The sequence below is a fragment of the Brassica oleracea genome, chromosome C6, assembly GCF_000695525.1.
Source record: "Brassica oleracea var. oleracea cultivar TO1000 chromosome C6, BOL, whole genome shotgun sequence".
NCBI classification, from domain to species: domain Eukaryota; kingdom Viridiplantae; phylum Streptophyta; class Magnoliopsida; order Brassicales; family Brassicaceae; genus Brassica; species Brassica oleracea.
The window spans coordinates 7,626,755-7,639,183 of record NC_027753.1 but is presented as its reverse complement, the minus strand read 5'-3'; the positions used below and the strand labels follow the sequence as shown (position 1 = coordinate 7,639,183).

Here is a 12,429-nt window from a genome sequence, read left to right as displayed (position 1 = left end):
GGGGGGGGGGGGTGATCTTGACAACGAGTTTTTTCTCCAACTGGCTACATCGGGCGTTTGGGTTAATAGCATGGTAAAACATTGACATGTTGCACATTTTAGTTGTGTGTATTGAATGTGTTTGAAGTTGGTTGTGTATGTGTTTGTTACACATCATATGGAAGTGTTGATGGAATACAACGAGAGGCGGTATGGGTTAGGAGTACACTTATACGGGGGTATGTTTGTTGCACCATGGTTCACCGTCCACATGCAAGGAAAAGGGAGGTCATTTAAGGCGGCAAGGCGTAAAACTGTAATAGCAGGGGATACGAAGATTACTAAGTACCTTACTCGGTCCCGACAGAGATGGGGTGCGGAAGTTGACAGGCTGTACACGCCAATGATTTGGGAAGGCAGCCACTGGGTTGGGTTGTGTATCAGTCTTACTGAATGAATCATCTCCGTGTTTGATCCGAATCCAAGACTAAAGACGATGGATTAGGTAGAGCAGTTGTTGGATCCGGTGTCTACAATGCTACCATACATAGCTAAGAAGGTGTGTCCTGCGGTAGGGGAGTGTGCACAAGTCCCGTTTCGAGTTGTACGGGTTGGTGGTTTGTATGAAAACTTGCGTAGCAGTGATTGCGGTCTTGTTGCTGTGAAGTGTTTGGAGATGCATGCAACTGGTGACCGCAACCCTACGATGGCGGGGCTCACAGATGATTTGGTGGACATATTCCGGAAGCATTATGCTATGGATATCTACAAAGGGGTGGTTGTACCTTGTATTTGCGTTAGGGTTGTATGTTAAACTTCTATGTTTTTTTTGGATTGTAACTACTTAGGCATGTGGACCTATTTTGGCAGTAAAATGGATGTTTGGTTTGTGAAATGTGTGGGAATGAAACTGTTTATTTGCTTTAGTATGACCTTTTCAATTTGTGGAATCGTATGTATGGATTAAATGGATGTTTTCTTAGTTTTGAGGATGTGAAGGCGATGTAACTTAGTGATTCAACCAAGAATCCAGGTTTTGTTCTAAGTTAAATCATCTTCGTGTGCATGTGCACAGGTGGTAGTGGTACACTAGGCGATCTAACGTAGTGATTTAGGTGGGCATCTAGGTTTTGTCGATGTGTACATTGCGAGAACGACATGGTTTAGATGGAGAAGGGATTGGAGACTTATTTTGTATTGGTTAACTAGTTATTGTTGGACATAGAGTTGTGTACATGCGCAGCGGTGTACAGATGTCATGTAGGTAAGACGTGTTGCCCCTTCGCTTGATTGTACATGTTCATATTGGGTGCATGTGTACGGTTGAAGGGGTACAACAAATCAGGTTGTTGTTTTCTAATTAACATGAACATGTACAATCAATCCATAACATGAACATGTACAACTAATGAGTGGGAATTAGTTGTACGAGATAATGCCTACCCATCCGTGTACATGTGTACGAAGAAATGTACAATGTACAATCAATCGTTGACACATTAGTAGTACGAGATAATGCCCACCCATCCGTGTACATGTGTACGAAGAGATGGGTAGTATGGACGGATGTACACATGTGCATAGGGACAAGGCAGGGACAAGTCCCACAAATCTGAACATGCACTATCGATCTTTGAGACAATAGGTGTACGAGTTAATAACGACCCCTGCGTGTACATGGGTACCATGAGATAAAGTGACTGTGTGTGATATTTGAAACTCAAAACTGCCGCATGTGGACATGTGTACCATGGGATGAAGTACCGGAGCAGTACACGGCCGCAGGCTAAGTTATCTTAGCAGGCTAATTAGTTGTGTCGTGTACACGTCTGTATAGGAACTATACACGGCTGAACACGGCTGTTCCACACATTTGGTATATATGTATCCTTGTATTAACAGAAGCATAATCGTGGAATATTTGTGGACAATACGTGTACATGAGGCCAAGATGGAGATGTACATAAGACTTCATAATACGTGTGAAAGTAGGTGTACAAGGGAGTTCAATGTACTGAACTTGTGTTAATCGCATGTGTACAGCCGTGAAAGTTACAAGTTTTAGATTGTATCATACGTAGTGTCTATATGAATCTTAATGGTTAGCAGAGTTGGGGAAGGCGGAGTTAATTTGTGTACATGATTTATTTGTGTACATTTGTACATGGGACTGATCTCCGAGGAGATACACATGAGAGTTGTTAAGAAGTGCGAAAGTAGATGAGAGATTTGGGGAAGGAGGAAGTTAATTTGTGTACATTTGTACATGGGACTGATCTCCGAGGAGATGTACATGAGACTTGTTAAGAAGTGTGGAAGTTGAGATGTACAATGAGATCATTTTACTGAAGTTGGGTATACCGAACCTAATGATATGGTTGTGTACAAACGTGATAGTTAAAAGTTGGAGAATTTTTCATAGGTTTTGTGTGTACGAACGTTAATGGTTTGCAGAGGGTGGAGACATGAAATTGGTGGCAGCGTCCTTTAAATGACATGTTGGCTAAGAGAATAAAAACGTGTTGATTGCAAAAAACATAAGTCAAGCAATCAAGCATCTTCCACACAACCAGCATAAGTTGCATTCCAAAAAGATACAATCCAATAAGAGAAAAAAAAAACTGTTGATAGGGTGAAGACGCTATCCAAAAGAGAAATCATGTGGATATAGGATTCACCAGACCTTAGATGGGCGCCTTGCAGTTTACCCTGTTGTGTCCCGAAACACCGCAGCGGCCACATTTGTTCACTTTTGTTTTTTTTGGGAACCTGCAAGGAAAGAATAGTGGCTGGGTAAGCAAGGAGAACGAGAAAGCAAGTTAAGTGTGTATTATATTTTGCTGACCTGAATTTCACCAGTAAAGGGGATGCGTTGGTCCTTAGGACGGCCTGAAGGACGACGGGTATTAGGAGGCTGTAGATTGAGAGAAGCAATAGCGGGAGGGATATGGAGCTCTCCAAACGGAGCCTCCGGGTAGATGACACCAGAGTACATGTCTTTCCATGACTGGGTTTTGTAGCAGTCTCCAACGAGTTGGACATGGGGGAGACCGACATAGTCAGCAACTAGCAACGCATGTCCGCATGGTATTTTGAGCTTTTGGAAAACTTTGCAAGAACAGACTTTGTTGTCTAAAGCAACGGTGTATGAATGGCCAAAAACACCCTTGACTTGATAGCTCCAATCTGTGATGTTTGCGATTTTACTACCTTTGGTTAACCTTATGTGTGTTTCAATAACAGCAGTGACTTCTGGGGTGACCGCGCCCCTGTGTTTTGAAGACTTGGTTCTCCTACCTGAAAACCAACGTGTCAACATCCTCTGGATGAACATGAATAACTCAACAATTGGGGATGGTCTGGATTTCTTCAAAGCATTGTTGAGTTGCTCGGCGACATTGCTGGTAAGAAGATTGTATCGGTTCCCTAGGAAGTAAGTCCTCAACCACATAGCGGTGCCAATGTCTTCTAGGTATTTGGCGCAAGCTGGATTAGTTTGCCGGATTTTCCCAAAGTTGTCATTAAAGTCTTTGCGTTTGAATGAGAAGACAGCAGCACAAACAAGTTTGGCAAGTCCCTTGCTCTTGTAACGGGAGACAACGTTCCTCATGATATGCACGATGCAGACACCGTGATGCGCCTTTGGGAAAACAATTGCCTTTGCTTTAAGAAGGGAGATGTGATGATCTGAGATGATGGTAAGAGCAGTGGAGTCAGCGATTATCCTTTCCACCTTAGTGAGAAACCAGACCCAAGCACTGTCGTTCTCTCCATAAACAACAGCGAAAGCAAGTGGGAAAACTTGGAAGTTTGCATCTTGGCCGGAAGCCGTGAGGAGGACACCTTTGTATTTTCCAGATAGATGTGTGCCATCGATTATGAGAACAGGTCGAACCTGACGGAAGCCATGTATTGAAGCACCAAAGGAGAGGAAAGCGTAGAGGAAACATGAGTCACCAAAATCGTCAAGTTCTGTTTCAATAGCTGTGATGGTCCTGGGGTTGGTCTGTTTCAACCTTTCAAAGTATGAAGCAAGGTTAAGATAGGAGTCCTCTACATTCCCAACAGTGTTGTCGACAGCTTATTCTTTGGCACGGTGACATTTCATGTATGAGGCAGAAACACGCAAGTCCTCCAGCACAAGTTTCTGTAGTTGTGCAACTTTTGGGACGTTATTTGGTTCCCCGTAACGGGAATGATAGACATGAGAAATGACTTTTGAGGTGGCCTTCGTCTTGTATTGATCGCGTTGGTCTAAAGGGCAGGTATGATCCAGTTGAGCCATCTTTATAGTGTAATAACCACATGTTGACAGTTCTTTGGCGTATATGCGCCAATCACAGTGCTTGTCGTGGCAACTGAGCATAAAAGAGTTCCTTGTGGTCCGGTTTTGTCTAAAGTGAAACCGCTTCTTGATAGCATAAATAACTAAGGAAATATGACAGTCCTGCTTGGTTGCATATAACTTTCCTACGGTGGGTTCAGTATCGGTGTCGTCTAGGTTTAGATCCGGTACATCATCAGCCTCGTAAGAAACATAGTCATAGAGAGGGGGGGGGGATATCAAATTCCTCATCACTAATCTCAGATAGTGGCCTAGTCTCCCGGGGTGGTGGGGTATCAGGAACGGGCAGGTGAGGGTGACCGTGCATTGGTTGCGGTGTACGCGGAGACGTTTCACCTCTACTTGTATGCGTGTACGGTGATCCCGGGTGTACACCACCATTCGGTGTGTACGGGTATGCATTTGGAGTATGCGTGTACGAAGTTCCGGGTTGTCCACGGGATTAAGGAGTCTACGGCTGATCTCTGTGCGCACGCGTGGACGAAGGCTTGGATTGTACAGAAGGAAGATCTTTTTGGTGTACACCAAGAAAATCGAGGTCTTTCTTCCAATATGTATCATCTTCGCCGGATAAACGGACAGTATGGTCAAATACGCTGCTGGTAGTACACCGATAGGTTTCGGGGGCAGTTTTAGGGACATGTATCCCTGCCATGACCTCAGCTGCATGGGAGCCGGCAAGTCTTTCCCCTATCAAAGGCTCCCAAAAGTCATGGTCAAATCTGTGAACCGGGACTGTCTCAAGAGGCTCTGAACTATCAGGCTCAGTATCGTCTTCGTCATCTAGTTGCCAATCTTCGGGGATGTTGTTGGGGTCCTCCTTGAACATTTCTTCGAGCATCTCATCTCCGCATGAAAGTGTTTCGTCTTGGATGGAGACACGGTTTCTTTTAGAGGCCCGGGGGGGGGGGAATGTGGTCGTTAGGAGAGTGGAGGGGGTATCTTGAAGGAGTTCGTCTTCATCAAAGAGGGAGAAGTTGGGTATTTTGGAGGAGGCGGATGAAAGAGGGAGAAAAGGGTTGAAGTTTGGCTTTATCGGTTGTTTTGGTGTTACAAAAGGGTGAGGATTTTCAGCAACTTGACTTTGTTGCGGTTGTTCTTCTTTTGTATCAAAAGTAACGAACAAGTTCATGGTTTTGTTTATAGCTAGGTGGTGGAGGAAATATGATACGACCCGTCGTTGGTCATGATAATCGGTGGTGTGGTGAGGCCGGTGGCAAGCTCCTTACTGTTAGGAGGCCAATAGCTCAAAGTAGACGGGGGAGCGGGGTCAGTGAACGTTTAAAACTCCTTAGCGACATTATCTCGTAGCTCCGTCAACGATAGTCCAGCGCAGATGGGCACGATCCTAGACATCTTCTTCTTGTCGATTACAAACTCCCAGAGCTTACCAGCGGAGGTCCATTTACCAAGAATAACCATGCAGTGCTCGGCCATGGAGAACGGTGGATGAATTGGGTTTCAGCTTCGGAAATGAGAGCAGAAAATGGAAAATGCCGAAGAGAAGAAGATGAGATTGACTTTTTCATCAACATGTAATTTAAACCGTTGATGAATAAAGTGAAAAAGTAAATCCAAGAGCTGAAAAAAGACACAGATATCAGTCTTGTCAATAAAAAGCAGATTAGATCTGGACCGTCTAGAGGGTATGGCGATCAACGGCTAAGGGCATCTCCCGCTAATAACAAAATCTAGTTAGGCTGTGGGTTGGTTAGCACATAACCAGTTAGTTAGTCTAAAAGGAAGCTGTTACTCGAAACTGGATCAGTATAAGAAAATGTCTTTCTGTGATATAAAAAAGCCAAAACTGTCTTTTGGTGTAATTATTTCAAGTTAAATCTTCTGATTAACTATGGAAGAAACTGCTCAACTTTTGTTAGCAATGGAGCAAGGATTGTGACTCAAACACTTGATATATATTCTTGACAACATCTCTTTCTTAATCATACAGTAAAACTTGTATAGCAATGGCTCAAACTAGTCCTTGTTCAAACATCAAACATAAGTATAGTCACCATCCATAGAATAGGTTACATACATGCGCCTTCTCTTGAATTAGTTCAGTTGGTGCAATCACCAAAGCAGAGGAATAAAAACATCCAAGGTTTGGAGATGGGGACGTCTAAATTCGGAGACAGAGTCTCACTCTTGAGAATGATATTCATGAAAAAGAGGACAGAGGCCAAGTTACAAAGAAGAGAAAAAACATGGAAGAAGAAAGAGAAAGCTTGTTCCCAGAAAGAAGAACTGGTTTTTGCCAAATCTAAGAAACAAGTCAAGGATTTAAAAGAGCTTATATATCAGCTAATTAAACACCAACATTAAAATCACAAAAGACCTGTAACAAACCCTTCTAACAAGACAATGAACTAAGATGAACAAAGAATAACACAACACTATAGTCTTGGTTGAATATAACCAAAAACTCTGCAGAACCATGAAACTCTTCTTTCCTACCTCCAAGCTTCATAGCCCTGCGAGAAATAAAACCACCTTTTGTCTTCACCTCTTTTGAAGTATAATCATCCCAACAAAGGCAATCATACGAGTCACCACACCAATGAGAAGCAATATCATTATACACAGATTCCATTCATTAATGTCGTATCCACTCTTCATAAGCGATCCGCATCTAGTAATCATCCATACTCCATAGTACCTGAAAACCCACAAGCAAAAAATTAGCAGATGATATATGAATCAAACCTAAAAAAATGTAATGTTTTTTTTTTGTATGGCCCTTACTTCTGAGCATTTCCAATAACAAATGCTTGCAAAGCCCACTTTGGATAACACAAATCAGCTATGATCTTCATTGCTTCACTATCCTTAGGTTGAGTTGCAACAAGTGTTAAAACTACTGGAAGAAGAACAGAAAACTGCAAAAAGACACCAACATTTTTTTGTCAGTTTAGACCATAAGATAGAGAGGATGATTCTTTCGCTTAACCCACCAGCTGAGCCGAACCAGGCTGGAGGAAGATAGCCAACGCATATGCTATACCAGTCACACAATACACCAGGCATACCAAAACTATATAGTTATCGAAAAACGTCGATCTCGGGTTAGTGAAGAAGTAGAACATAGAGAGATAAACCAATGGTTTGACAAGTGTGTTGAAACAGTCCATTGTGTCTTTGGCAAGGAAACAAGCCAAACTACTCATCCCTGAAGCACTTTCTCTCCAGTAATGTAACTTGTCTAGAGAGAATGATCTCAATGCTGCTATTTTGCACAGAAGAGCTGACACAAGAAAAAGACCAATAAGAAAAAAATATGAAGAAGAAAACTTGTATTAGAAGGAAACCAACTTACAAACGGCTATAATAGTGTAGGTATAACCAGGTGCTCCAAAGCTCTCATCACTTGCTTTAATCAATGATCCTAAACAAGCTCCAGCTAGCAATAAGATCAAGTAGTCTGTGGCTTGTAACTTAGCTTCTCTCATTCTCTGCTTAGCTATCCTGTAAAATCAAGAAACACTTAGCTTCTCCTTTGGATAGTGCAAGAAAGTGTTTATATATTACCTTCCGAGGAAGTATTTGTATTGCAGCCACATAGAAGGGGTTGTTCTGTAGGACAAATCTCTTGTCTTCAAGAAGTTATGTCTTATTTTATCGCGGCGCAATCTGAAATTACTCTTCACATCTCCCCACAGCTCTCTAACAAATGTCTGTTCTGCATTATTAGTACTATCTCTAACGTCTGGATTCATTTCAAGTCCTGCATCACTGTTGTTGTTGTTCCGCATATCTAAAGGAACTGAGTACCCTTTGTGAAGCATCCACCTTTGAGGAAGCTCTTTGTAGCTAACATCAGAGTTCAGGTTGGTTACAATCCCTTCCAGAACGTCTATGTAATAGTCAGGAGGGTTGATACGTTCTGGTACGATGATTCCAAGACCCGAGAAGTATGTTTCCACGTCCTTGACTGGTCCGTGGTAAACGGTAAGGCCACCTTTAGCTAGAAGTACTAGATCATTGAACGTTTGGAACAGAGAATAACTGCAATACATACATAAACATTATGAGTTTAGAAAGCTTCAGGACACTTAAAAAGACATTTCTCTAGACATGTATGATCAGGGCTGGGATGTTGAACCAAACCGAACTAACCAAAAATCGGTTAGTTCGATTCGGTAGGTTTCTTAAAAAAGCGGTTTTCGGTTCGGTAATGGGTTACTTCGGCTTTTAAAAAAAAACTATAACCAAACCTTTACAAAAAAACGAACTGAACTAACCAAATTTCAAATCGAACTAACAGAATTTAACCGAACTTATCTGAAATTTTAACAAAATTAAACCAAATATAACCGAAATCAAAACCTTCAGTTTTTAAAAACCAATACCCAACCAAACTTTTCGGGTTAATTCGGTAAGATTTATGATGAACCAAACTACCCGAACCCGCAGACCTATGTATAATTAATTACCTTGGCTGGTGAACAACCATGCAGATATTGACACCCTCAAGGGCCTCATGCTTAAGTGCTTTAAGAAGAAGCTGTGACGAGGCACTGTCCAAGCCAGAAGTAGGTTCGTCCAAGAACAAAATAGAAGGCTCCATTGCCATTTCCAAACCAACATTCACTCGTTTCCTTTGCCCTCCTGAGATTCCTCTCTTCTCTACCGTACCAACTAGTGAACTTCTCACAGCTTGTAGCCCCAAAGAGTCAATGACTCTCTCAACCACAAGAACTTTATCAGCTTTTGATTGTCCTGCAGGTAATCTGCATTTAGCATGGAACCAAATGTTTTCTTCAACAGTCAAGTTTCCATGGACAATGTCATCTTGCGGCACAAAACCAATAATCTTCTTATATGAGTGGATTGATAACTCCTTCCCGTTTATAAGAATCAAACCGCTTAACTTGCATCCAACGGCTTTACCAGCCAATGCAGAGAGTAGACTTGTCTTTCCTGCTCCTGATGGACCCATCACTGCTGTGATACGACCTGGTTTCATGCTTCCCGTCACACATCTCAGCAGATGCTTACTGTTGGACTTCAAAGTAAGTGTTAACTCTTTGAAAGAAAGCTCCATGAGGGTCCTCTTCTTCATCTCAGAGTAAGTAGCCATGTTAACTATTCCTGAAAAGGTAAGGTTTCTGTTCTCTACCTCCCTGGCTTTCTCCTTCTCGATCTGATTATAAGCGTACCTCAAGATTTGGCTCTGTGATTTCTTCATTCTATGTCCTTTACCTCTCTTTCCACCTGTTGTAGTAACACTTGGTCTTTCTATACTTCCTGCAGTTGCATCATCCTCAATCTCAAATGTAGGTTGCACAGCAGAGGAACTAGCAGGACTTGAAGAATATTTGGGCAAGTCTTCCACCTCAGACGAGTACCCACGAGCCAACATCTTGTGAGTTTCTCCATCGTTATTGGGCTTTTTACCAGAGAACGTTCGAGTTATTTGTGCACGGATCTCAGTTACATGCTTCTTAGCAGCAGTTCTAGCAACTTTCCATCTCTGATTGGCTTTGGCTTTCTTCACTGCTGCTTCCCTTGACTTCGCCTGCCTCCTCTCCCTTGTTGTGAGGATTTGATCAGAACAGTTGTATATAATGAGTAGAATAGTAACCACACCACACTGCACAAACACATTGAAAAGCCAATCTCTTTCATCATTGACTAGTAACATAACCAATGTTCTAAAAATTGGTCTAGGCAACAATTGGTTAAAAAGCCCAGATGGGTTTTTTTATGCGATAAAAATCAGTTTAAACCATTCTAAAACGGTTAAAATTGGTCTAAATCGATCAAAATTTGTTTTATCAATCAACAATGTTAGTGCCAATCCATAAAATTTATCTCTCTTTTTTTTTTTGTATATCTAATTTTATAATGCATCAAAATAATAATATAACTGAAGAAAAAACTTACAATAACCATAACCCCAAGTGCATGCATGTTCTGATTTGCAGTGTTGGGGTTGCAAGAAGTTAACTTAAAGCAAGCTGCAAGACAACAAGTAGTTAAGAAACAATAAGAGACAAAGGCTGTTCAATTGGTAAACATTACTTACGTTTCTCAGATGTAGACCCCATACGACAGTAGTGCCTGAATCATACATAAAAGTATAGTTAGCTTCGTAGAAAGAGTATTAGTAACAATAACATAACTTTGATGATTATTTGTCACAATAGAATGGAGTTTGAAGGGACAAAGGTTGAATACCCACTATCACAAGGTACTTTCCGAGTGGTCGTTGGACAATATGATCCAGCAGAACAGAAGACTTCGCCGCTGCTTCTGATATCAGCCCATACATTTGCACCTCCGCAAGTGTGGTTTGGTTGTCCTGGTGGTAGTTGATAAGTATACCTATAAATATTTCAACTTTTCATCATCTTATTCAATGTTCAAAAACTCGCTAGACCGATGTTAAGAGCGCTTTATATATGGGATTATTGATTAGGCGGGCGCTAGACCGATGTTTAGAGCGTCTAGACCGATTTTTAAAAAAATCAAGATTCTCAAAAATAGTTTAATTTAGGTCCGAATTTCTTGATAGCCGCCGTCTAGGCCTATTTTTAGTGTCTTATTCCACAATCACATCATCACATGTTTCATAAAAGAAAGGAAGAACCAAAACTCACGGTTGGCATAAGCTTGTTGTCTTGTTAAGGGTAGCTAAGGGGCAATGAGCACCAAGTGGGCAAGCTATTTTCAAAACATAACAGAAAATTTAGACGATATGCTATATGAAAGAAGCTTAGAGAAGAGAGTTTTGGAATGCTTACGTATCATGCAAGTGAGTCCCCTGGGGCAGAAGAAGCCTTCACAGCAAGACATACAGTTTCTTGTTCTTTCTGGAAAGTCTTTAGAGTTTTGCAGATCAACTTGTTCGTTTGGATCAACGCTGCAGGCCCAGCCAGGCTCACAACCAGAGACCCATGATGTCATGTTGCAGTTCCCATTTGGTTGCAAGTAACCAGGGTTATTCGTTTTAGAGAAGAAAGCGTTTAGATAGAACTTCATCTCTGCTGCTGTGCACATACGCCTACCAATATCACCTGTTTCCAAAAAAAAAAAAACACAAAACAAAAAGTCACAAAGATGTGAAACTTAATTATGTCAGCAGATAAGCTCCAAGAACCATAAGAAACGTGATAAGTTGGTTTACCTTTGGTTTTCTGAATGCAAGAAGAGAGGAAGTCCAAATTGGTGGAGAAATTAAAAGCTTTGTTCCAATCAGCATCCCTAAGGATAATCTCAAGACACTTAGTTAACTAAAATAATACATTTTCACTATATCAAACATCAAATATACTTGAGAAGATCCAAAGTTGACCTCTTTAGTAGAAATTATGAGACATTTGGAAATGCTTACGGGTCTTTGACGCAAAACTTGGCTCTAGTGGCGAGCTCTTGGTTAAGTGCAGCAGTGCTATTGGAGAGACTACGGTAAACCATCTGTGTAACGAGGGGAAGAACAGCTGGATTGTTGAAGTCATTTGTGTCCTCAAACTGACCATAACAGACATAACAGACCAACCAAAGAACTAACAACACCAATCTGAGATTGGATCCATGTTTCAGCCGGTTTCGCCGGTTTACACTCATCTTGAAATTCAATAACCTTCAAAGAATGAGAGAGATTAGCAAAACAAAAAGAGAGTAACTTCATTTCTCAAAAAGAGAGAGCCTTTTCAAATCTTTTAATGTGAAGAACAATGTGAGAAACGGCTCCACCTTAATTAATTCTTAAACAAATTGTTAATCTTGATCCTGGGTTTAATTTAGAAAATTAACTCAATCTAAAATTCAAGAACTTGAAAAACCAGAAACTCAAAAAAATAGTTTCTTTTTTATTTTCTTCATTGCAAATTCTTTAATTTGTTCTTCAGATGACAGAGCTCAAAGTTGATATAAGAATGATTCGAGGATCAACGGATTAAAAAAACTTACTTGATAAGGCAATGAAGTTCATGAAATGGGAGAGCTGAGGAATCAAAAAATGAATTTGATTGGTTCTTTTATAGTAATGTTAGAAAGCTATTGAGATATTTGTGAGTTAATCTGCCATCATTGACTCTCGACAAGAAGGAGACGAAGAAGGAAGGAAGATAGTGGGGTTTAATGATTCATTAGGACAAACG

General features: G+C 41.1%; 2 protein-coding genes across 3 annotated transcripts; both read right to left on the bottom strand.

Annotated features, from left to right (window-relative positions):
- Positions 1-2,809: 2,809 nt before the first annotated feature.
- On the bottom strand, positions 2,810-4,264 carry LOC106297362. The gene is made up of 2 exons (XM_013733615.1): positions 4,103-4,264; positions 2,810-3,985 (listed from the first exon to the last, which is right to left on the bottom strand). The coding sequence occupies exons 1-2, from the start codon at positions 4,262-4,264 to the stop codon at positions 2,810-2,812; spliced, it is 1,338 nt and encodes a 445-aa protein (XP_013589069.1).
- Positions 4,265-6,604: 2,340 nt separating this feature from the next.
- LOC106300748 (ABC transporter G family member 24-like) lies at positions 6,605-12,429 on the bottom strand. Of its 2 annotated transcripts, XM_013736956.1 has the most exons (14): positions 12,239-12,429; positions 11,661-11,909; positions 11,454-11,530; positions 11,071-11,343; positions 10,927-10,990; positions 10,505-10,651; positions 10,353-10,387; positions 10,211-10,284; positions 8,758-9,917; positions 7,853-8,329; positions 7,641-7,789; positions 7,279-7,568; positions 7,070-7,203; positions 6,827-6,983 (listed from the first exon to the last, which is right to left on the bottom strand). In XM_013736956.1, exons 2-14 carry the CDS (start codon positions 11,891-11,893, stop codon positions 6,827-6,829), a joined length of 3,270 nt encoding a protein of 1,089 aa, XP_013592410.1. In that variant the 5' UTR covers positions 11,894-11,909; positions 12,239-12,429. The 2 variants fall into 2 exon arrangements, with proteins under 2 accessions (XP_013592409.1, XP_013592410.1); XM_013736955.1 differs by lacking the exon at positions 12,239-12,429 and having other exon boundaries at positions 6,605-6,983; positions 11,661-11,893.

What these genes read in the sequence shown, in the direction of transcription:
- LOC106300748 (XM_013736956.1), bottom strand. Translation starts at nt 11,893, where the DNA reads ATGAGTGTAAACCGGCGAAACCGGCTGAAACATGGATCCAATCTCAGA. An exon ending in AGCCTGGTTCGGCTCAGCTG is followed by an intron (nt 7,204 to 7,278) that starts GTGGGTTAAGCG and finishes GTCTTTTTGCAG; the next exon opens with TTTTCTGTTCTTCTTCCAGT. An exon ending in GTTATTGGAAATGCTCAGAA is followed by an intron (nt 6,984 to 7,069) that starts GTAAGGGCCATA and finishes GTGGGTTTTCAG; the next exon opens with GTACTATGGAGTATGGATGA.
- LOC106297362 (XM_013733615.1), bottom strand. Translation starts at nt 4,264, where the DNA reads ATGGCTCAACTGGATCATACCTGCCCTTTAGACCAACGCGATCAATAC. An exon ending in TTGTGCTGGAGGACTTGCGT is followed by an intron (nt 3,986 to 4,102) that starts GTTTCTGCCTCA and finishes AGGTTGAAACAG; the next exon opens with ACCAACCCCAGGACCATCAC.